Below are 24,101 nucleotides of genomic sequence, written 5' to 3' on the forward strand. Positions count from 1 at the left end.
CTATTTCTAAAATCATTAAAGATTGAATCTTTTTCACTCGTGGGTAGTTTCTAAATCCTATTTTGAATTATTTGAACTATATTTGGCTAGATTTGATTGGTTTGGAGGCTAATTCCAAAGGAAAATCCAGGGTTGTGCCTTGATTTGGTTGCGGAGCGAGGTAAGTGTCGTGGTTAACTTTGACTTGAGGGATTAGGACATGTCGTTCTATTTGCTACGTGTATTATATGTGGGGACGGCGTATATATGAGGTGGCGAGTATATATGTGCTGTCATTGGGTTAAAGCATGCGGGTAAAAATTATTTTTTTATATTATATTATTTCATTGACTATGTTCTATGTTAGATTATTACTTTTTAATTATTCGCCTCATATTTATTGTTTATTTTGAATATGTTAGAAATTTTGAAAGTTGAGTTTGTTATCATGGCACTATAATTGAAGTGAATTTGCTTCCCGCCTTGCATTTGTTATTCTGATTTGTATTGTTGCTTGGTGAGGACAAGTGAAAAACACGAAGGGTGTTGTTGTACCTTATTTGCATTCATTATCATATATTAAGAGATTGTGAGGATTAAAGCACGAAGGGTGATGCCGTAAATTTTATTATTTATCATCATTTATAATATTATGGGAGGTTGAGAGTAAAAGCACGAAAGGTGATACCGTGCTATTTTATTTATGATATTACATGGTGAGGACGAGAGTAAAAGTACGAAGGATGATGCCATGCCATCTTTATTTCATTGCCTTATTTGATTTCTGGATTGTTGCCTTGCTTGGTTACATTGTTGCTTATTTCGGAAGATGTTATTTGATGATTTCGTTCTTGCCGTTCTTATGATATTTTTCCTTTCGCATGTCACTTCCCAGTTAATATTTTATTATCCTGCTTGTTATTTTGTTGCTTTGTATATATATCTGTACCTGATTTTACGTAGGTGTCTTGTCATAGCCTCGTCACTACCTCTTTGAGGTTAGGCTTGACACTTACGGAGTACATTGGGTCGGATGTACTCATGCTACACTTCTGCACTTCTTGTGCAGATACTGGTGTTGATCCCAGCGGTGTCTAGTGGTGTTTTGCTCGGATTCAGCTATATTCGGAGACTTGAGATATAGCTGCATAGCGTCCGCTGCCTTGAAGTCCCCTTCTTTATTATTCTACTGTTTATCTAGTCTCAAACAGTTGTATTTGCTTTAGACCATATGTGTAATGCTCTAGTTGCTCATGTATTCGTGACTCCGGATTCTGGGAGATGTTTGGATATCGTCATATATATTATTATTATTCCATTTCAGATTATTTCGGTTTATTTTCATTAATGTTTTGTTTTGAATTATTAAAACTGGTTAAATAATCTAGCTAACGTTAGCTTGCCTAATAAGTGAAATGTTAGGAGTCATCACTGTCCTGAGGGTGAGATTCCGGGTTGTGACAATTACACTATATAATTACAAACTAATATAACTTTTTAATTCTATTTCCCCCCCCCCCCCCCCCAAATATATATATTAGTACTGCTTCTTTAACGCTATTTCTCTTATTCTCATTTTCAACCTTCCAACATGTTGCCTATAGTGTGCTTTCATATAATTTTATTTTTTTTAAATATTTTATAACAAAATATAAACTTCATATTATATTCATATGAGTTGACAAAAATTAAATTTATACTTTTAATTACTATAAATTAAATATGATTTATTTTTAAGATAGCCGGAATATGATTATTCTTTACGATATGAGTTACCACACTATAATTATTTAATACTCTTATTTAAAAAACAATATGTAGTTTAAATACCTAGTTATAAGTAATATCTAATATATTTTTACATACATGTATTTATCACACATTAAATATTTCTTACTTTGTATTTTACTAGGTTTGTTTTCTAATCATTAGTATATATATTTATTTTAAAAATATTTTAAGCTCATATCTAACTACTTTCTTATATTCACATGAGTAGAAAGATATCAACTTTTTGTAATATTATTTATTAATTTATATATTTTTACAGAAATATATTTATTTTAATTACCTCATTAATTAATATTTGATATTATATATATATATATATATATATATATATATATATATATATATATATATATATATATATATATATATATATATATATGTATATATGTATGTTTATCGCACATTAAAACTTATCTAAAATGTTAATATGAAAAAGTTTATTTAACTATGTAATTACACTTGTCCAATCAATTATGAAAATGGTAATTTTAATGTAATTACGTTGTTGCAAATAAATATGTCATTATGTATATATGTATGTTTATCGCACATTAAAACTTATCTAAAATGTTAATATGAAAAAGTTTATTTAACTATGTAATTACACTTGTCCAATCAATTATGAAAATGGTAATTTTAATGTAATTACGTTGTTGCAAATAAATATGTCATTATAATTGCTATACTGTATAATTATCAGGGTGTAAAATTACTAGTCTAATAATAACACAATCAACTAATTACACATGGCTTTCCAAACTGACCCTGGGTGATTTTTTTCATCTGTTTAAGTATTGGTGGATATAGTTTCCCATACTTATGATGGTAGGAGGTAGTATGTTTTTCGTGAAATTAGTCGAGGTGCACACAAACTAGCTTGAATGTAAATAAAAATAAATAACAATAAAAATGTAAATAAATCTATGAGTTTGGTTCAAAAGTGTTGTTGAAAAAGGAAAAAAAGAGAGGTTCAAGGTTCTTTTGGTGGGCCGAATCGGGTGATATTGGCCCAAATAGTAAATACGAGTTTCCAAAACACAGAAAGCCATAGGGCAGAGGGAAAGTCGTAAAGTTCACCATAGAGGAGCAAAGTTCCGTCTTCAGTGAGGACTTGGCCAAGTAAGTTTGCAATTTGATCTTCATAACAGTATTTCTAAAATTCTAATATGCCCTTTTGGATGTTGGGTGTCTCTAAGTGTGATGTTAATTAGAATGAAAACCTGTTAATTTCATGGAATCCTAAAATATTACTTATAGTGGAAGAGACATTATGTGAAGTCCTTGAAAAAAAAGTTCAATTTTTATCTTTCCATCTCAGCTGGAAGAGGTATTGAACTCATAAAATTTTTATTTTGCTCGTTAGCGAAAAAGAAAAGAAATTGATTTTACCATTTTTGTGGTAATTACTTAGATGTTAGCTTTTCTTTTTATTACTGAGAAATCTGTCTGGAGTCAACCCTTAGGAGTTAGGACCAACCACACAGCCTTCAGAACTCGGGGATAATGGGCCCGCTCTTCTATCCTTAAATAGGAGACTTAGTTCTCATGGCGCAGAGTTCGAAATTGTGACCTTAGCCACAAGTCCCTCAACCTTTGCCAATTGTTGATGGCCGAGAGGTTGGCCGAAATGTGCCTATATTGAGTGTGAACATACGTTCAAAGTGATGAGGATCGAAAAATAGTGGTTTAGCATCTGGAATTAATAGCAAGCATATTGCTACTACTGCTAGTCAACCCGTTTCTTGAAGATGTCAATTACTTCTTCAGGCTTTCATGAAATGTGATACTGTTCCTGTTAATTGACTCCTAATCTTTTCCAGTAGTGGTGTATAATAATTAAGCTACTCAGTCATAGAACTTCCTAATACTATGAAATACTTGTAAGAATTAATCATATAGATAAATAATCAATTTTGAAATATATGGACCATATTTTGTTAAACCTTTAGGGAGAATCCTGTGTTCTCCCAGTCTGAGTACATGTTTACTGATATTGGTGATAATGAACCAAAGATCCTTATGAATTTACACAAAAGCGATGTTATGTAAGAATCATGACAGTTCTACCCACTATGGGTTGGTACTCCTTCCATTTTTACCTCATAACATTGAGAAAATCATTCTCTAACTTTCATAGCTTCCGGCAACATCACACTTTGAATGTTGATGCTTATGGATTTTACTTTATGCATCCCCGCAGATACTAAAAATATGAAAAACAATATTATACATACATGTATTTTCATATTTATAAAGGACGTGCCCAAATGGTTAACCTAAAAGGAAAAAAGGAACACACTACGCAGGCTTAAGAACATCAATACTCTCAACATGATCCCTATACTGATTTGCTAGCAATACATTAGTGATTGATTGAAAATCATTGGTATTGGTGTGTTCAATAGATTAACTAGGTCTCACATTTTCCTTGACCACACGGAAGTTGATGTCCGTATATTTGCTTTGACTTCCACTCTTTTCTTTATCTCCCAAGGATGATTTCGCTGTAACTCAAAGTAGTGTGTTGATGTAAATTCTTGGCCTTTTCTTGGTTTTTTTTTATTTTTTTTATTTATAAAAAAAGATTCCCCCCCCCCCCCCCTTTCCGGTTAACACTTTTGAATCCATCTTGTTACTTTGATTATTATCCAGCTTAGGTGTGTTTTCTTAATAAGTTCATTGCTCTGCATGCTGTCACTTAGCTATATTTTGTTTAATTGTGAGAAATATCCTTGCGAAGCAGATTTATTTGTTAGATCTTGTACCTCCTTCCCTAGCTTCCTATTTGAAAATCTTTGAAGTAAAGTTTCACGTTACTTCTGCCACAGGAAAGCAAAAACCAGTAAAAGAGGAAGAGATGAGTGCTTACAACGCTTTTAAAGCTTGTGTTCCAGTTGCTTGGAGCCCTAATCTATACATAACCCTTGTAAGGGGTATCTCAGGCACTAGAAGGCTCCATAGACGTACCTTAGAGGCACTGCGCCTTCGCAAATGCAACAGGACTGTAATGCGGTGGAACACCCCTACTGTTAGGGGAATGCTTCAGCAGGTTTTTAAATTGGCTTGCTATTAATATGAATTAGTTGAATGAGTGCTCTCCTTTGCGTTCTCGTTTCCATATGAAGTACTAGTAATTATTCATTTTGCATTTCTCATACTGATCTTAGGTGAAAAGGTTGGTTGTCATTGAGACTGAAGAGATGTACAAGGCACGCAAGGAAAATGTAGCTAATCACAAAGCTCTTCGGCCTCCTGTGGTTGTAAACCATCATCCAGTCCTTACAGCCGATTCCCTTCAGTAATGTTGTTGAAATTGTGTGCTAATGGAATCATGCGCTAATGCAGCTAAATACGATTTGGGGGCATTTGAAAGTTATTTGAAATGTAGTAGGACTTTTGCAAAAGCATTTCTTATTAAATTTGCCCCCTATGGGGGTTGTCATTTAGTAGCTTGTGCAGGCACTTGAATGGTTTGAGTTATTTTTGTAGCTTGTGGAGGTACCTGAGCGATAGTTATGGAGGCAGATGCTTGAGAAATTAACGACAGAGTGCTTTTTGGTGTAATCCAGGTAGTTGATTAGTAGTTTAGTGGTGTCAACAACAATGCTCAAGGAAAGATGGTGTGATCTCCATGTAATAAAAGACTGATTATGATCCAATGCATTGGTATTTTCCCTTTTTTCAGTTTCTATGCAGTTGTGATAATTTATTCTGAACCTTTTCTTTAGAATTCAAAGTAGATGGATAATCCTGCCAGAATCTCTCCCTTTAGAATTCCAAAGTGGATATTCTTGCAAAAATCTCAGTGGTTACTTGTTCTGATATTACTTAATTGATTCTCTTCAACTAAAGCAAATATGATAAAAGGAGGAATTTGTGGAGGGGTTCTCCTCTGATTAGCTAGTTGCTGAGGCAATAGTTTACCAAGGTGAAGATTAGTAGCTGGTCCGAGATGATGACAGGAACACTACGAGTGGCACCTTGATGTAGTAGAAGTTATTAATTCGAGCTTATTATTTCCAATTCCAATGTGAATACTTCTAGTTGCTTCAAAGAGGAATTGACATGAGGGCTGATGCTCTAAGAGCCTGAGAGCATTGTGTAGGCTTCTCAACCACAATTGAATACATTTCTCTGATGGACTATGATAAGCTCTGTGAGTTCACTAGCAAAACAATGATCACAATGGTCCTTGTGAAAAAGAAAAACAATGATCAGAAATGGCATCCTAGGACATATTTATTCTCATTCCATTGGGTATTACAGATATCGACCTGAGTGGACTGAGAAAGATTTAGAGTTAAAGTCTTGTCCTGCTTAGAAATCCTTAGTCTGGAGAAAAGCAGTTGCTGTAAAGAAACATGAGGCTCCATTTAGTTGTAGACCTGTTTTCCTAAGTGTATTAGTTTCTAAGTGCTTTTTGTATGCATTTATCCCTGTGGCTTCTGTAGTCCTCACCAACTCCATTGAGCTATCAATAGTAAAGAGGAATTGGGCTGATGCTCTAAGAGCCTGAGAGCATTGTGTAGGCTTCTCAACCACAATTGAATACATTTCTCTGATGGACTATGATAAGCTCTGTGAGTTCACTAGCAAAACAATGATCACAATGGTCCTTGTGAAAAAGAAAAACAATGATCAGAAATGGCATCCTAGGACATATTTATTCTCATTCCATTGGGTATTACAGATATCGACCTGAGTGGACTGAGAAAGATTTAGAGTTAAAGTCTTGTCCTGCTTAGAAATCCTTAGTCTGGAGAAAAGCAGTTGCTGTAAAGAAACATGAGGCTCCATTTAGTTGTAGACCTGTTTTCTTAAGTGTATTAGTTTCTAAGTGCTTTTTGTATGCATTTATCCCTGTGGCTTCTGTAGTCCTCACCAACTCCATTGAGCTATCAAAGGAAAGGCAAGTCATAGGTCTATTACTTTGTTTTGTATAACTCCTTAGTTTTTAGTTGGCAATACTAAAGTAATCAATCATATAGCTTATTTTTTTACAAGCTCTGAATCACAGAACATACATCATGCGAAAATCTTATCTTCGCATGGGAAAACTGACAAAAAAGGAAGTAAAAGAACCTTTTCTTTTAAGTAAAACAACTAGTGACAAACTGAAATCTTATCTTCCTGAGGGCCGAAAGAGCATCTTCCATGTTAACTCTTGCATCAGGTGACACTAAAGTGCAACTCAAAGCTAATTCCATTATAGACAACAAACATTGAGTCTTTGCTTCATTATGTCCTTCCTCTGGCCTCAACAAATTGGCATCCACAACTTGACCAACTCCACTAGGAAAAGAATCATTAATCCAACACCTTAGGCTCAAATCTCCTGTAAACATATCATCCCTTGGCCTCATCCTAGTCAATGTTTCCATCATCATGATGCCGAAACTATAGACATCACAATTTTTGGATACTATTCCATCCTGTCCATACTCTGCAATCCAGGGCGATATGTTGTTAGATAAGTTTCCTGGGGACAGATTTGGTAGTTGCAAAGAAAAAGTAATCTCGGAATAAAATTTCATTTAACTAATACAATGTCTTCTTCACAACATAAAACCTTGAATATGTAATATCTGCATTATTAATACAATTTTGGTTTTCAGTATAAAACATTACAAACTAAGAATAATTTTTCAAGTACTAAACTTTGCATAGCTAATATATGGTAATCTCTTTATGTGTGATAGAACATGAATAGGAATATGTGTATCAGCAATAATTGGATAAAAGTATCTGAATACAAAAATACCCTTAAAGTCGATTGGCTCTCCCTGCATAACAATCATATCATAGTTCACCTAAGAATAATTACTGCATTACTATTGTATTACTACATTATTATTCTGTCCTATATTACTATTCACCACATGACAACCCATAATTATGATCTTGGCATAACTAGTTCATGAACTAAAGTACTCCTTATTACCATGGAAGATAATTTTGAAATGGAAAATCTACAGCATACCAAGTTTGAAAGGTTCTATTACCTGGAGCAATGTATCCAATGGTTGCAATAGTCCTTGTTTCGACAAAAGTCTCCCCCGCACCTAGCAACTTTGCAATGCCAAAATCACTCACATGACCAATCATTTCTTGATCTAGCAAGACATTGCTTGGCTTCAAGTCACAATGCACCACAGGTGTTGGATACCCATTGTGGAGATAATCTAATGCCGATGCCACATCTATCATAATATCTAGCCTATTCAAGATATCTAAGAACAAGTTATGAGAGTATAGTCACTTATCAAGTGTTCCATTGGGCATGTATTCCAATACTAAGGCTTTGAAGTCTGGGTTGGAACAACTAGTGATCACTCTTGTGAGATTTCTATGGTGAAGGTTGCGTAGTATCTCACATTCTGTGTCAAAGCTCTTGAATGCTCACTCCAATTGCACATTGATTACCTTTGCTGCCAAAAGACTCCCATCTTTAAGTATCCCTTTGTACACCATGCTGAAACTCCCGTTACCAAGCAAATTGCTCTCACTGAATCCTTCAGTTGCTTGTTGAAGTTCATGACTCATCTGTTTGATCTGAATTCTTCTTTTTCTTTTGCCATCTTAACAGCATATATCTAAGGACAAATGCTAGAAACATTGATCCAATCCCTAGTAGAATAAATAGTCCTATGAGCACTCTCTTTCTCCTTGATTTCATGGTGGATTTGATGAGGCATGGTGACACATTAAAGCGAGAATCACCACAGAGTGCATCATTGGACATGAAAGATTGACCGGTGAAATTTGCAAAATGACCACCAGAGGGAATTTCTCCTTTTAACTTGTTAAAAGAGATGTTGACTTAGTTAAGGTGTGAGAGTGCTTCAAGTGACTTTGGAATTTCACTAGTAAGATTGTTGTAAGAAAAATCCAAGAATTCCAAGCCTACCATTTTACCAAATGAACTTGGAATAGGCCCTTCTAATTTATTATGTGCCATTGAGAGACTAATCAATTTTTCAAGACCCCCTATAGTACTAGGAATATCACCAGAAAGATCATTTTTGGACAGATCAATTAGTGTCACAACTTTTAGATTACCAATCTCAGGAGGTATACGCCTGCTTAATAGATTTGATGATGCACTCAGTTCTAAGAGATCTTGAAGACTCCACAGGCTTTCAGGTAAGGTGGAACTCAATCTGTTGAAACCTAAATGAAGATATCTTAAAGTAGACACTTTTCCTAAACAAGCTGGAACTGAACCAGAAATTTGATTAGCAGTCAAGTTTAAAGCTCCAAGATTCTGTAAACTGCAGATATCATCAGGTATTGTTCCTCTTAGACTGTTATTTTCTAAGTAAAATTCTTGAAGATTTTGCATTGTTCTCAACTTTTCAGGAATGGAACCAATGAGGTTATTATGAGACAGAGCTAGCACACGTAAGCCGCTTAGGTTTCCAACTTCTTCTGGGATGGTGCCCTTCAGTTTGCTTCTACGTGTAATAAACATCCGAAGAGAATCGGAAAAGTTTCCAATAGAAGCTGGAAGAAAACCATTCAAAGGATTCTCTTCAATGACCACTTCTCTTAAATATCTACAATTAGTCAAGGGATGTAAGGAAGCTTAACTCAGAAGAAGATGGCTCATTAATGAAGTTGTTACCACCCAAGTATAGGCCTTCAAGACACTCTAAGGTACCAAGTGAATTAGGAATTGGACCTGTAAATTTGTTGTTTGGTAGGTCTATAATAATTAGCCTTGAAGCATTTGAGATTGTAGGAGCAATTCTTCCACTGAGATCATTCGATCCAAGGTAAACTTCTTCAAGATTTGGTGTTCCAAGGCCTAAATCTGAAGGTAAACTACCTGATATCTGATTTCCATATATGGTAGTATCTTCAATGCTGAAATGTTGAAAATATTTGCAGGAATAGAACCACTTAAGTTAGTAGCTTTTAACCCAAGCAATTGAAGGTTTTGTAGATTACCGATCTCAACTGGTATTTCTCCTGGCAATTAGAGTAAAATGCATAAAGATTAGCTCAAACTGACATTGCTTAGCTATTGAGAAATCTTAAAATAAAAAAACAAAGCAGAAAGATTATTCATACCTTCTAAAAGGTTTTCTCCAAGATGCAACATTGTGAGCATAGTTAAGTTCCCAAGTTTTCTTGGTATAGTTCCAGTGAACTGATTTCCAGACAATGTCAAATTTTTAAGCTTTGAGCATTTCTCTAAATTTGGTGGGATTAGGCCATCTAGGATGTTGCTCGAGAGAAAGAGCACTTCAAGATTTGGGAGATTGTTACAAATATCTACAGGAAGTTTACCAGTAAGACGATTGCGAATTATGGCGAGTTGTCTCAGGGAAGTCATGTTGAAGATTGATGGTGGTATAGAGCCAGTAAACCGGTTACCTATTGGAGACATAATTAAACTTTTAGATGAGGCGATCACACACATCAACATGGCCAATCAGAAAGATCAATCAAGAAGTAAATAGAAATATGCACTCTTTTACAGTTTAAGTATTTAGATGAGATGATTATATACTTAAACATTACCTTGTAGGTCTAACATTGTCAAGTACCGAAGGTTGCCAATTTCAGGAGGGATCTTTCCTTGAAGAGAATTCCTCTGCATTCTTAACTGTTGAAGCTTTGTTAGATTGGAAAAGGAAGATGGGATTTCCCCTGAAAATTGGTTGCTCGAAAGGTAGAGGAATCGAAGGTTAGGTAACAAACTTAAGACTGATGGACTGGGACCACTAAAGTTATTTCGTGTAACATCAATCAGTTTCAACCTTTGCAAATGAGACAACTCTTCTGGCAAATCTCCATGAAAACTGCTGTTACTGATGTCGAGGGAAACAAGAAATGAGAGATTTCCGAGGTGTGGAGGAATGGTACCGCGAAGCTGCATGCTAGAAATGTCTAAAGCAGTGACTCGATGGTGGCGCGAGCTGCAAGTAATGCCAATCCAGCTGCAAACTGGGGCGGAAACAGACCGGTTGCTTTGTAACAAGTTATTAGGATCAGAAGAAATGTGAGATTTGAAGGCAAGAAGAACAGCTTCATCATTAGGATTAATAGCCAAAGAAGCAGTAAAGAACACAACTGCAAAAGCTAACATAAGAATGCCTTTGGTTCTTTCCATAATTGGTCGACTGATAAATTAAATTTGTCTTTTCAATGAACCAAACAAGAGTAGTAGCTGAAAGCAATGCTACAGTTTCTTTAATAGGAGTATCTTTTTTTGTGAATTATAATACATTAGGAGTATTAGTTAGTAAGAGTCTTACATTCCCTCCCTTCCTCAAACCCAACACACGCCAGCTTCACTTACTCGGTTTCGTATTTGCCGTTTGTTTTGAATATATACTGCCTAATTAAATTATATGGAGAAAATAGAAACGTTACACAATGAGATTTCATCTTATTTTTTGTTTTAGTTTTTGCATGTGAAAGCTAGCTTCCTGGTTCGTTCCAAGTTCAAACTCTTTCTGGTTTATATATATATATCATGGCAGAGCCTTTTGCTGGTCTTCTTTCAAAAGTTGTGCTACTTGTTACTTGTACATTTTTATGATTTTATTATTAAAATAGTCAACCTTTGGGGGAAAAGAAAAATATTTGTGTCCACATTAAAACGTTGTTATCTTGGGAAAAATATATCGTATCCACAAAAGTACGAGATTGGAGAAAAAGAAAAATACTTGTGTCCACATTAAGAAGTTATTATTTTGCGAAAAAGATATCGTATCCACAAAAGTACCAGATTATTATAACTTGAATAGTTGAACAACTCCACTAATTAGTGACGTAAAACGGGACCTACTTATACTCTTATGAATATAATAATAAACATTTCAGTAAGAAAAGTCAACATAAACGATACCAACCATTCTCTTAATAAATAAACGATATGAATTGAAGTCATATTGTGATAGTTAATTGGATCGAAGCAAATATACTTTGTAGTATTTTTAGGTGTACAATTTTTATAAATTGTTAGAGAAAAAAAATTCTCATGACAATGTTATATACCAGGTTAAAGAAAAAAGTACTTTTAACTTCATTAAAATTAGTTGTAGATTTTATGGTGTACCTATTGTTCTTATGATTGTTGTGGTGATACTAATATTGTCTCCCTTTGCTTTGCATCCTTCTTCTGGATTTCATGGTGTTTCTATTTATATTATGATTGTTGTTGTGATACTAATATTGTCTCTTTTTTGCCCTTTTGTCCTTTTTTGAGCCGAGGGTCTTTCGAAAACAGCCTCTCTACTCCTTCGGGGTAGGGGTAAGGTCTACGTATATACTACCCTTCCCATACCTTATTAGTAAAATTTTACTGGATTTGTTGTTGTTGTTGTTAATTTCATTAAAATTAGTGTTCCAAGAGGTTTGTGATTTGTACATGCACGGCCATGGCCGATGGATAGTAGTCAAATAAAAATAAAAAATATTATCTTTTCTTTTACGTTATAAGCACAGAATGTATAAAGACCTTTTTAGACAAAGGGTATTTGGTATGTGAAACAGGGGTGTTCGTTGGTGTACGGTACAATATTTAGACATTTCGATTCGGTATTTTCGGTATTCGATTTCTTAAAATGCTATACCAATACCGTACCTAATTAAATTCGGTATGGTTCAGTTTTTCTCATTTCGGTTTCGGTTTATTCGGTTCGGTAACTTCGGTTTATTCGGTTTGAATACTAACAAGTGCATAGAGTCATAGACTATAATATTCTTAATTAAAGTACTCAAAAGTACAAAACTAAAAACGTTTGTTGACAAAATTTTTATCCAAAATCAATAAATATTAACCTAGAAAGAGAAAACTACACATAAAGGAATAAATTTGATCATTAGAAATGTCTTCTTACATGCTTAGAGTTAATTGATGAACTTAGAGAATAAAAGAAAGTAAAATTTTAGTTTTTTTTATATTTATGTTACAATTAATAATATGTGTTTTGTGTAATATAATATATATTTCGGTACGGTATCGGAATTTCGGTATTTCATTTTAAAATACCAAATATCATACCTAATACCATATTTTTTAAAAACTTAAACCAGATACGATATCGAATACCAAAATATCGAATACCAAATACCAAAAATTTTGATTTCGATACAGTAATTCGGTATTTACCAAATTATGCACGGCCCCTAATGTAAAAGTCATTTTACATCGAAATTGCTTTCCGGTAAAATGGTAGTATTTAATTGGTGAATTGAAAAATATTTCCCAAGAAGAGTATACATTAGAGTTTAGTAATAATACTAGCAAATCGAGTACTGTTTTGATAATATTAGCAAATCTAAGTACTAGTTGAAGCAAATAATATTAAATTAAAAATCAAGGCTGTTGTAAAAAAATGTAAAAATTGCATGAGGCGCCCTATTTGGTCGTCCCTTTTTAACTTATACCCGTTTTATTTTTCCGTTTGCATCCGTACCCATTTTTTGTTAAAAGCGTTTTAAAAAGACGATTTTGCCCTTCTTTAATGAAAGACTATTGACAAACCGCACGACAAAAACTTAAGCATGTTTAGGCTGAAATTTTAATAAATAAACTAAAAACTTTCAGCTTGTTTAGACTGAAGTTTCGGATAAACCTCATGACAAAACTGTAGACTGCGTTACAAAACTTCAGCATGTTTTGGTATGAATTATCATATGAACTAAATAACTTCAGCATGCATTAGCAAAAACTCTTTAGAAAATTACATAGTGCAAGACAAAAACTTAAGCATGTTTAGTCTGAAATTTTAGCAAATGAACTAAAAAACTTAAGCATGTTTAGTCTGAAATTTTAGCAAATGAACTAAATAACTTCAGCATGTTTTGTCTGAAATTTTAGCAAATGAACTAAATAATTTCAGCATGTATTACCAAAAACTAATTAGAAAATTACATACTACAAGACAAAAACTTAAGCATGTTTAGTCTGAAATTTTAGCAAATGAACTAAAAAACTAAAGCATATTTAGTCTGAAATTTTAAGCAAATGAACTAAATAACTTAAGCATGTTTAGTCTAAAATTTTAGCAAATGAACTGTATAACTTAAGCATGTTTAGTCTGAAGTTTTGGCAAATGAATTAAATAACTTAAGCATGTTTAGTGTGAAGTTTTAGGAAATGAACTAAATAACTTAAGTATGTTTAGTCTGAAATTTTAGCAAATGAACTAAATAACTTCAACATGTTTAGCATGAAGTTTTAGCTTCAACATGAAATAATTTCATGCTACATTAGCATGAAGTTTTAGCTTCAAGGTGAAACAACTTCATGCAAGTGTGATTTTGAAGATGAATCTGGACAAGTTTCTGATTTTTTTATAAAGTTGCTAAGAGGAGAGGAGGAGATCATTTTATATCTTTTGTCAGGGGTGTAATTGTTATATTATTACGGTTTTTTTGTGAGATGGCTACCAAATCAATAATTTTAAAAAATAGGGTACATGTTAAAAGATGACACAAATATAGGGTACGACTGCAAATCCCCCTAAAAAAATGACCTTCATCCATAAGCGAGGAAAGTCAGTTTTTTCCTTTGATTTTTTCCCTTTAAGGAAAAAACTTTTTTGTAGCCAAATATCAGAAAATAATTTACTTATGGAAAAAAAAAAAAAAAAACCTAAAACTAATTTCCGTCATACGAAACAGATAAAGAAACACAAAAGTGTAATTGCATCAAGAAATAAATTTAACTTTTTAAAAAGTTGCCGGTTAACCGTAAAAGAAATAATATTAACTTTTTGAAAGATTTTAAACTTTTTAAATGTGTATAGCGTTCTTAGCATGAAGACTCGAAGGAAATTCGCCTGACTTTAAGATTTAATTTGTTCTTAACATTCCTAGCTAAAATCACGCTATAGGAGACTTTAGTCAAAAAGATGGAAAAGAACAAGATAACCACATGTTTTTATTTTTTCGATATAAATAAACACATGGTTTTGAATACAGGATTACTTTATTCTAAAAGAAATCACTACACTATATATAAATTATTTATTAGCAACTCAATTGTGCACCTAAAGATTAAAAAAATTAAAACAAATGGAAGAGTAATTTTAAGTTGATGATTAAGTTATACTTAACACAATTCTTGTCAGTCTATCATGACCTAAATAAACCTTGAAATTATCTGTTTGCATTTTAGCCTGTTCATTCCAAGTCAAGATATCTATTCCTCTTTTGACTTTTGAAATATTCAGAAATCATAAAATAAGTTGGGCATAAATACATAATCCCCTCATGACTCGTACCAATGTTTTCAACGGTTCAAATTCTCCCCAATTGTCCCTTTTTTTTAAAAATGAACCTTTCCCTGTCACATTTTTATTCTATTACAATGAAATTAAATTAATTAATTAATTAATCCAAATAACCTATTTGTAGTCTTTATTGACCTGGAATACAAGTTTTAGCCGTCAACCCGGTCTTATCTTCAGAACTCTCTTTTTATGCTCCACGTTGTCGTTCCAGGTGTACTCCAGTTAACTCTTCTCTCATAGAGCCTTGGCGTATGGTTTCACAAAAGTGGCTTTGGTTCGCCAGTTCAGGTTCAACTTTTTAATTGGGGGAAGGAAAGGAAAATGATAACGCTTTCCCTTGTTTTGGTGTGACAAAAGAAAAGAGGGATACAAGAGTTAAGGAAACGTCTACTACCACAATTCAGTAGTTCTTCCCTTCCAAGTTTGTGCTTATCATGAAATTCATTGATCGAGTCTCCCATTTCACAGATCTTTATAGTAAAAAAAAAACAGTTCGGTGTACTAAGCTACCGCTATATGCAGGGTGCTAGCCATATTGGATCTTACGTACACGGCATCAACTTTTACCATTGCGCAACAAAATCTCTGTGGACACTAGAAAGTTTCTTGACAATTTTCAAGAAAGCTACCATCAACATTACTACAATGTAACACGAATTTTGGTTAAAAAAAAAAGAAAGAATCAGAACTAGAAAAGATTGTTAATAACATGCCATTCAATCATTCTACTATATAGACACAGTTTTGCCCTTGGAATGACGAAAAGAACTGCCAATTCCATTGTTGCTGATTGCCGTATGATCCTTCCTCGTCAAAATTCCGTCTCTTCCAATTGCTCTTATGATATCACTTTAAGTAATTTCATCACAAAACATGCATCTCCGGCGTTAGAAATACATGTCTAGTCATATAAGATTAGAAATAATCACATCTAACAGAAAGTACAATATCACACATAGGGAAGAAAACGCCTCAAAGACTGTTTGGCCATTGTTTATGTATAATAATTGTATATCTCGAAATGCACAAGTTTACAGGTGAGAAACCATGGTAATTCAAGGTGTTGGAAGAAGTTGAGACAGACCTAAAATCACATTTATTGCAGATGTCTCAAAAGATCCATGATGTTTTAGTACCTCTGTAGAATCTCTGAATTTAGGAAGTTTTCTTTAAGAACTACAAGTCTACAACACAGCTACCATCAGCCCTTTTCTCTTCTTTTTTTCCAAAAAGATAATTGCTACTATAGAAAAGAAAGAAAAACAACACCATGAAGATACTTGACTTTTGCCTCAATGAAATAATCAAAACTAGAAAAGATTGTTTGCTAATGCAATAGTCATTATGCTTGACAGACACTTGCCTGTCAGAATGGCAGGAGAACATCAATTCACTTGATGCTGATTTCTGAATGATCCATTTTGACCAAACTCCGTACCTTTGGATTTCTCTTATGAGAGAAGATCGACTTCAGATGTTCCAATCACAATATAGGCATCTCCAAAGTTTGTAAAACATCTTTGAACTCAAACTCCCTCGTTTCTCTATTGAAACGCTCCACTAGTTTGTATCTGACATCATTCAAGTAAAAAGATTGTGCAGTGTCCAAAAGCCATTTTGCCTCCGAGTCGGTGAGCTTGCTAGTAAAGACAATGTCCCCTCGAACAAGAACCAGATCCTTGCTTTCAGCAAATTCGGTGTAGTAAGAAACTGTGAAGTATGGAGAAGCTTGAGTTCCTCTGGCCTTGTAATCTTCAAGGCCTGTGATAAGTATGTGTGGCGCCTGCACTGCATGAAGATTCAATGAATGGTAATCAATGACTGCAAGTGATATAGGGCATTTCATGTAATTAAAGGAACATATAAACCCACCTTTCTTGATGTTGCATCGAATACACAGAGCTAAAGCTGATGTCACACAGGACATTGACCAACAAATTTTAAGCATAAACAATATTTTGATTTATGCAGATTAACCAGAAAAGCACAGGTTCAGTTGGAGAGAACAGATATTCTGTGAAATTCATCTTCTCCTCACAACTACTTTTTGCTTCAGTTTTGGGATGGGGAGGGGAGGTGGGAGGGGTTGATCTACAAGTGCAGCTTAAAATTGAAGAAGGAACAGTTATGATATTCACAGTACAGATGCCCAAAGGAATGGCTGGCTAACTACATGTACAACCAGAACCATTTATGTTCAGCTGGTATAAAGGTTAGAAACTAGGTGCAGTCCAAGCACTACGATACTACATCTTTTTCTTTTTCTTTTCTAAAGTATATTTATGCGAGAAACGATATTGTTTACTTTTGATTACTTCTAACTTTTATAGGTAATTTATATTTAGTAGAAATTTCCCCCACATATGTTGGACCCAAAATTGAACGGAGTGTGTGATGGCAGCCAAGGTTTACAAGTCTCAAGACCCTTCACAAGATCACAAGCCAAGAAGTTAAGAGACTTACAAACTCTTGCAATGAGGATAGAAACCATGGAGGAGGGGGGATGGTGGAAACCTACAAAGTTAAACAACTTCATACAACTCATAGGAGATGACGAAGTTCAATCATCAAAGGGAGAAAGCACCCAAAGATGCCAAAAACTGAAGTTGATAGCTGCAGTTTCTATGCAGAAAAGACAGCCGTGATTGCGCGAAGATGGCCCAAGATGAAGGAAGCGTGATCACGAGGTTCCAAGCTTCAATGGCGAGAAGGGTCAATCCTGGAGAAGTCCGCGATCACGGGGTCCCAGACTGCAATCACGAGGTTCCACGCGGCGATCACGAGAAGGGTCAATCCTGATAAGTCCGCTATTGTGGAGTCCCAGACTGCGATGATTGGGAGGCTGATTCACTGAAGACGCAATCGCAGGGTCCCAAACCGGGATTGCAATGAAGGCCTACCAGGCTGATTTTCCAATTTCGGTCCATCTCCTTTTTAGGCCAAATTAGGGACTATTAAATCATTTGTGTAATAATTAGACCTAATATAAATACTATCTTTCCTAGAACAGTAGGGTTTAGCATATTTTGATGCTAGACAACTTTGAGAATGTTTGGACGGTATCCAATTGTTGCTACAAAACTTGCAAGCGGGTTTTCAAGTTGATCACTTAAACTTGAGGTTTCTTTTTTTTTGATAAGGTAAATTGTAATAATCAAAAGGGAGAAAAAACTCCCGCATACAAGAAGTATACAACAAAGTAGAGAATTTACATCAGAACATGATTCTTTAAACTTGAGGTTTCTTATAGGATTGGTACACTTTAATTTGCTTAATTAAGGTATTTGATTGTTATTGAATGTTCTGGTTTATGCCTTAAAGTTGTGTTTCTTCTAAATCTTTACTTGCTTCCCTGTAATTCTTGTTTATGTAGTTTGATTCCTATCAGTGTACTAATGAGTACGGAACTCCATACTAGCAGTACTGAGAAAATAACAAACATATCATTAACTGCAGTCTTCAAAAAGCATGGGGTATTTTACCTTTCAAAGAAGCCTCAGAAACGACTAAGGATTCCATACGTGGGTAAACCAGCCAAGGAATAGAAAACAGATCAAAATGGTAAGATATAAAACTCAAGCGGAGAAGTTTCGTCCAAGGAAGTAGAGAGGGAAAGTTATCAAAATCCATAACAAGATATAAAAGCAATCTAGGGATGAAAATTAGACATAATCAACTTGAGTGAGGATTAAAGACTATATTCTCAGCTTGAGGAAAAGATTGGTCTAAAGACAGTTGAATTACTGGTAAATGTTAAACAGTTTGATATCTTTTCTAGTCATTGTGCAAAAGCCAAAAGTATGATCACTTCAAATAGGATAATATGTTGATCCAAGGCATATCAAGGCACAAATTCGAACAGTAGCTTTTTCTCTCTCATTTTTTTCTAGGATAAAGGTAGTGTCTAGTTTGGCTTGCGCACACCTCAACTATTCCACCGGCTACTTGTGTCCTCCCACCAGACACCAGTATCGGTATCAGGTAACTCTGCCACCAAGGAATAGGAAGACCGGAAGAAATCACCAATGTTTTTCACCTCTATTAGGATTCCAACCTTGGTCATCCATGGTTATTTCAACTTCCTTGATACTAGGCCACACTTGTGATGCTCGACCGTTCACATTAAAAAGCTAAAAAAGGAGAGGATGTCGACGGTAAAGAACTACGCAAACAACTTTAGAGAAAAGGATCTCTCAAGGGATGTTGGTGTCGAACCCCTACATAAGGGAAGCAAGTCTAAAGTTGCGGACTCCTTCATCAGATAATACGGGAATGGTGGACCACAAAGATATTATATGTTTCGTATATAGCTGGAGTCAATTCATCAAATGGACACTCAACTTGATGAAATTACCTAGTAAAGTCATCTATCTTTTTTTTTGTCCCAATAAAATCAGTCAAGTTACTTTAAAAGTGACTTGAAAGGTTTTTGAAAATAAAATCGCTTACGATCCATACCATATATAATAACAAAGCAGGGGCACCACTTATTAAACAAGTATGTAAATTTTTTATAATTTCGACTCAATATAACACCATCCCATAAAACAGAATACAACAATAAAAAAATGTCAAATTGATATAATTCAAAGCCTACTAATTGAATTATAACAAGTCTGTAGAATCTTCTTATATCTTTACTCAAATATTTCTCCTCAAGTACTGAATATTTCTAGCATAGGATTAGCAGTCCAACGGACCACTGATTGTTCTTGTCCCACTTTCCTCGGTTTGAGCTGGGTGTACCATTTGCATGTGGATATGATCATGATTCAAAAATTTGTTTCAAGGTTAAATTGAGGATGAATTTTCTGAGAAGACAAGAGTCAATGCGTCACTTTTGGTTCCCCTGCAGACATTAGTAGTAAACTGTGCCTGGAAAAATTGATCTGGAAACGAGGAACTCATTGTCACATGCTAATTTCTAAGCACTAGTCACTAGATTGAAATGCAAAGTATCAAATTCTGCAGCAGTTTAGACCAAGGTAACCTTGAAACTCAGCTCCTCTCAGGTACATCAGCATTGCCTTGCTCTTTGCCTTTGATGGTTTCTTTTACAGAGAACTTAGTCTAATTAACCATTATTTTCTTTTATATTTGAAAATTATTACAAGAAAGATACAAGTATTATACAATCAGGCGATGAGCAGATATTCGCAATGCATAGTAGATCCAATATAAAACAAGTAGTGTAGTATTTATTACGTATAATAAATCGACTAAAGAAAGAAGAAGATTCTACAGATTTGTTTAAGTTACATCAGTAGACTTTAAACTATATTAACTTGACATATTTTGTTGTTGTATTCGAGTTTATGGGATGGTGTTCTATTGGGTTGAAATTGTAAAGATTCCACATATTTCTTTAATAGGTGGGGCCCCTGCTTTGTTGTTAAATATTATTTATGGTATGGATGGTAAGTGGTTTTATATTAAAACCATTTCAAGTCACTTTTAAAGTGGTGTTCCAGCCATTTGTCACTTTATAAGATATGTGTATGAGCTTGAGTGGCTTTATTGGGACAAAAAAAGATAAATGACCTTACTACTAGGTAATTCCATTAAGTTGAGAGACCATTTGAGGAAACTCTATATATCTGACTCTGAATCGTAATATTATATCTAAATAACAAGTTCATTGTAAAATAAACCTAAAAAAGATGGAAGGCATTTTGCTTTTCTGAGAATAAACTGAGCACCCGTCAGTGATATCATTAGAACTAGAGAAAGAGGAACTCTTAGAATAGCTTGTTGATAGACTCTTAGGGATAGTGTCTACAACATGGTGATAGGTTTTACAATGAATATCAACAGAGATTGTTAAACGATAAAAGGAGCAAGACGAGTCTGACCTTGCACAAACATGGTTGTGTAACCACTTCCCCTCCACAGCGGAATAACAAAATATCGGCTACACAAGAAAACAGAAGTAAAATGTCAAAGATAAGGAAGGAAGTGGCATTAAACAAAGCAACTTATTAGCGCCCGAGAAAGCAAATGAATAAGAAGAAGCAGCACATTTACCAACTTGCAGATCTTTGCTCAAAGAGCTTATATAACTTAGCTTTCATTGATGCTGCAATATGACCTCTTCCCAAGTGATACTGAGATGACATAAACATGCAACAAAAGGGAAAAAAGGGAGAGAGAAAAGGATCATTCCAGCAATCACTAACACGTTAGGAAAGCAAAAGTTACTGAATCAAACAGCAAGTTGTATCATAGACTGCAGACTGTGATCAAAATGTATATCCAACTTAATAAAATAAAGACATGTAAAGGTACATGGATGCTCATAGCTAAAAATACTTCAATGGCAGAAATCTGGTGGAAGAGTAGCTTCCTAAGGGAAACATGAGAAGGCAATCCACAACCCAAGCATCTCTGAAGCATTACATCATAGGATCGATTGGCTTAAGAACACTAAGTATCACAAGAAAATCTGTCGGTGGGGTACATTTAGACCAAAGATCAAAAAAATTGGGGGGTCTTCTAATCCCTCCTGCAAATCCTCATCCCATTTGCAGCATAAAATGCTAATAATAGCCGTCATCTAAAGAAGATTTTAATGCAATCATAACACAAGCATAGACGGGTAAGACTAGAAAACCAGACAACATATATTTTTGGCTACCTGAATCACTTTTTCAAGTTTATCATAATGATCAGGTAAACCTCGATGACTTCAAATTTCTAGTGTAGTAAGAGAAAAGGCTCACCTGCTCATTTCTATGAGAAAAGCTTGGTCTAGCTGTGAATTGTTCATCATATCGAATGACTAATGTAATTTACAACAGTCCACAATCAGAACTCAAGGCTGAAAACTATCTCGTCCACAATCAGAACTCAAGGCTGAAAACTATCTCAAGAAAGCCAACAATGCATTTGAAAACTATAAAAATAATTTTAAAAAAAAGGTTGAAAGATTACATCGTCCCAAACGTCAGCAAGCTCTTCAGCTGATTTGTTTTTCGCCCGCTCCATGTCAATAATAGAGTCCAAGGGCTTTGGCTTCAACGGGCTGAAGCCAGAGGCAAATTTTGATGTCCTAATGGAACCAAGCGAACCCCATTTCAAGAAATCACAAGGAATAGCATTTCGTTGTGACTTATAAACTATCTGTCGCAGAGTTGAACTTCTGTATGGTTGTCTTGAGACCATAAAGAAAGAAGAAGCATTTCCATAGCAAGGCATAACAGAAGAGAGTATTCTCTTTGATACGCGACTTGACAAAGAGCGCATCATGGTTTATCTGCAATAACACTGAAAATCTACAACATCAACATCTCATCTTATGCCACAAACAAAACTAAGAGATAGAAGAAACATAAGCTGCTTCTACATTTTCCCAACCCAAATGAGAAGAAAGAATCGGTGAAATGAAAGAGTAAGGTGGAGAAGAATCGAAGTAGAATAGAAAAGTGTACCTGATTGATATATGCTTCCCTTATTTATTTCTATTCTAAAATTTGAATCTGCTTCTTCTCTTTGAGGATTGAAAGAACTACCAAAGCTGAGTATGGCATCTACAGTACCGGCGTAGTCAAATAATCCACTACACAAGTTCGATTTTTCTCACCAGAAATGGAATAAGAATCATCATCATTCAAACAATAATCATCATCATCAGCGCTGCCGCGATTCACCGCTAAGACAGTCTCAGTTTCGATGTGTGAATCCTTCGCGTGGTTCGTCAGTCACAAAGGAGTGATTCTGCTGTGATCGCTCGCCGGTCACCGATGCGTGATCTTGTTTCGGCGGCGCTAGGATATGAGACTGAAGTGTTAAGCGGGTATATTTTTTTTAGGTCGCATAGCGGGTTACTGGGTCGGGTCAGTGAAATAATAAAACTTGAATTGACCAAATGGCTTAAATGGCCGCCATGTGGCCCTTGTTATCACCAGGTATATTTGGTTGTTTAATAGTAGTAAAGGCGGTAGGGATATTTTTGATAGATTAGTACTATAATATAACAGGATAACTTTAAATAATATTTGACAGTAAGGGGTATTTTTGACCTTTTTTTGTTTATTTATTCTCTTAGTTAATCAACGGCATGAATAAAGATTTTCAACAAAAATATTGTTTTTCTTTTACAAATTCCATAAGAAGATCCTTTTATTTATAATTTAAGTTTATCTTATGATAATTATATTTTATGCGCCGCTAATTTAGCAACTAAACAATATATAGATGTAAATATTTAATCTTAAATTCAGAATATGTATTCGAAATTCATATTACAATTTACAAGGGTATTTAATATAACTAATTTAAGTATAAAATTTTCATAAAATGCTCGACAAGTCGCGACGCATAAACTATGTTCATCAATTAAGTTTGTTTAGTGCTCGCAAGCTTATTAATCTGACCCAAATTTTCTATTTTGATACACGCCAAAGTATTCCATTTGGGCGGTGGGCAGATTAAGAGGGTGTTTGGCTAAGCTTATAAGCTGGTCAAACTAGTTTATAAGCATTTTTCGGCTTATCTACGCGCTTGGTAAAGTTAAAAGTGCTTATAAGTCAAAAATAAGCCAAAAGACATAAGCTGGTCACCCACAGATTATGAATTTTTAGCTTATAAGCACTTTAAGTTTGATCAAAAATTTTACTATTTTATCCCTAAAATATTCCTTTTCAAAACAAAACTCCTATATTAATACTCACTGGCTCACGTATTTTTTCAACCTACCCCTCCCCCTCGCCACCTCTTTAAGTCTGCAATTCTCATTGACTATTTGAGGTAAGTAAATTCTCTATTCCTTTACATATTTGTATCTATATGATTGTGTATTGATCTTTGAACTGTATGTAATAAACGAGGACATATTAATTTTTTGGTGTATTTGTTTCAAAGTGTTGTGGTGACGAAGACAGTATTTCTCTTCAAATATTTTATCTTATTTAGGTTTATTTTTTTACTGAGAAACTTTTGTCAATTTATTAATTATTATAACTTATAATTATATGCTTATCATAAAATAAATTATATTTATCATAAAAATTATCTTATATAATCATAATTGTATTTAAAATAAAATGACAAATAGAATACTTTGTATTTGAATCGATCTGC

At 34.4% G+C, this 24,101-nt stretch overlaps 4 protein-coding genes across 5 annotated transcripts; 1 reads left to right on the plus strand and 3 right to left on the minus strand.

The window, feature by feature from the left end:
- The first annotated feature begins 2,742 nt into the window (after positions 1-2,742).
- LOC104106242 (uncharacterized) lies at positions 2,743-5,459 on the plus strand. 2 transcript variants are annotated; one of them, XM_009614743.4, is made up of 3 exons: positions 2,743-2,889; positions 4,599-4,819; positions 4,938-5,459. In XM_009614743.4, exons 2-3 carry the CDS (start codon positions 4,628-4,630, stop codon positions 5,070-5,072), a joined length of 327 nt encoding a protein of 108 aa, XP_009613038.1. In that variant the 5' UTR covers positions 2,743-2,889; positions 4,599-4,627; the 3' UTR covers positions 5,073-5,459. The 2 variants fall into 2 exon arrangements, with proteins under 2 accessions (XP_009613038.1, XP_070052344.1); XM_070196243.1 differs by having other exon boundaries at positions 2,751-2,917; positions 4,626-4,819.
- Positions 5,460-6,443: 984 nt separating this feature from the next.
- LOC104106213 (receptor kinase-like protein Xa21) lies at positions 6,444-8,667 on the minus strand. Its single transcript, XM_033658715.2, has 2 exons — positions 7,773-8,667; positions 6,444-7,213 (listed from the first exon to the last, which is right to left on the minus strand). The coding sequence occupies exons 1-2, from the start codon at positions 7,975-7,977 to the stop codon at positions 6,861-6,863; spliced, it is 558 nt and encodes a 185-aa protein (XP_033514606.1). The 5' UTR covers positions 7,978-8,667; the 3' UTR covers positions 6,444-6,860.
- Positions 8,668-9,082: 415 nt separating this feature from the next.
- On the minus strand, positions 9,083-10,422 carry LOC138906732 (probable leucine-rich repeat receptor-like protein kinase At1g35710). The gene is made up of 3 exons (XM_070196242.1): positions 10,297-10,422; positions 9,844-10,149; positions 9,083-9,741 (listed from the first exon to the last, which is right to left on the minus strand). The coding sequence occupies exons 1-3, from the start codon at positions 10,373-10,375 to the stop codon at positions 9,578-9,580; spliced, it is 549 nt and encodes a 182-aa protein (XP_070052343.1). The 5' UTR covers positions 10,376-10,422; the 3' UTR covers positions 9,083-9,577.
- A 5,674-nt stretch (positions 10,423-16,096) lies between these two features.
- LOC104096507 (uncharacterized) lies at positions 16,097-22,830 on the minus strand. Its single transcript, XM_009602892.4, has 5 exons — positions 22,451-22,830; positions 21,954-22,286; positions 21,048-21,127; positions 20,876-20,934; positions 16,097-16,811 (listed from the first exon to the last, which is right to left on the minus strand). Exons 2-5 carry the CDS (start codon positions 22,266-22,268, stop codon positions 16,507-16,509), a joined length of 759 nt encoding a protein of 252 aa, XP_009601187.1. The 5' UTR covers positions 22,269-22,286; positions 22,451-22,830; the 3' UTR covers positions 16,097-16,506.
- Between the last annotated feature and the right edge of the window lie 1,271 nt (positions 22,831-24,101).

Source organism: Nicotiana tomentosiformis, chromosome 2 (genome assembly GCF_000390325.3).
Source record: "Nicotiana tomentosiformis chromosome 2, ASM39032v3, whole genome shotgun sequence".
Classification (NCBI taxonomy): domain Eukaryota; kingdom Viridiplantae; phylum Streptophyta; class Magnoliopsida; order Solanales; family Solanaceae; genus Nicotiana; species Nicotiana tomentosiformis.

What these genes read in the sequence shown, in the direction of transcription:
- LOC104106242 (XM_009614743.4), top strand. Translation starts at nt 4,628, where the DNA reads ATGAGTGCTTACAACGCTTTTAAAGCTTGTGTTCCAGTTGCTTGGAGC. An exon ending in TTAGGGGAATGCTTCAGCAG is followed by an intron (nt 4,820 to 4,937) that starts GTTTTTAAATTG and finishes TACTGATCTTAG; the next exon opens with GTGAAAAGGTTGGTTGTCAT.
- LOC104106213 (XM_033658715.2), bottom strand. Translation starts at nt 7,977, where the DNA reads ATGATAGATGTGGCATCGGCATTAGATTATCTCCACAATGGGTATCCA. An exon ending in CATTGGATACATTGCTCCAG is followed by an intron (nt 7,214 to 7,772) that starts GTAATAGAACCT and finishes CCTGGATTGCAG; the next exon opens with AGTATGGACAGGATGGAATA.
- LOC138906732 (XM_070196242.1), bottom strand. Translation starts at nt 10,375, where the DNA reads ATGCAGAGGAATTCTCTTCAAGGAAAGATCCCTCCTGAAATTGGCAAC. An exon ending in GACAATGTTAGACCTACAAG is followed by an intron (nt 10,150 to 10,296) that starts GTAATGTTTAAG and finishes TGTCTCCAATAG; the next exon opens with GTAACCGGTTTACTGGCTCT. An exon ending in TGGAGAAAACCTTTTAGAAG is followed by an intron (nt 9,742 to 9,843) that starts GTATGAATAATC and finishes TCTAATTGCCAG; the next exon opens with GAGAAATACCAGTTGAGATC.
- LOC104096507 (XM_009602892.4), bottom strand. Translation starts at nt 22,268, where the DNA reads ATGATGCGCTCTTTGTCAAGTCGCGTATCAAAGAGAATACTCTCTTCT. An exon ending in TTGCTGACGTTTGGGACGAT is followed by an intron (nt 21,128 to 21,953) that starts GTAATCTTTCAA and finishes ATGTCATCTCAG; the next exon opens with TATCACTTGGGAAGAGGTCA. An exon ending in CACAACCATGTTTGTGCAAG is followed by an intron (nt 16,812 to 20,875) that starts GTCAGACTCGTC and finishes ATCTTCATGCAG; the next exon opens with TGCAGGCGCCACACATACTT.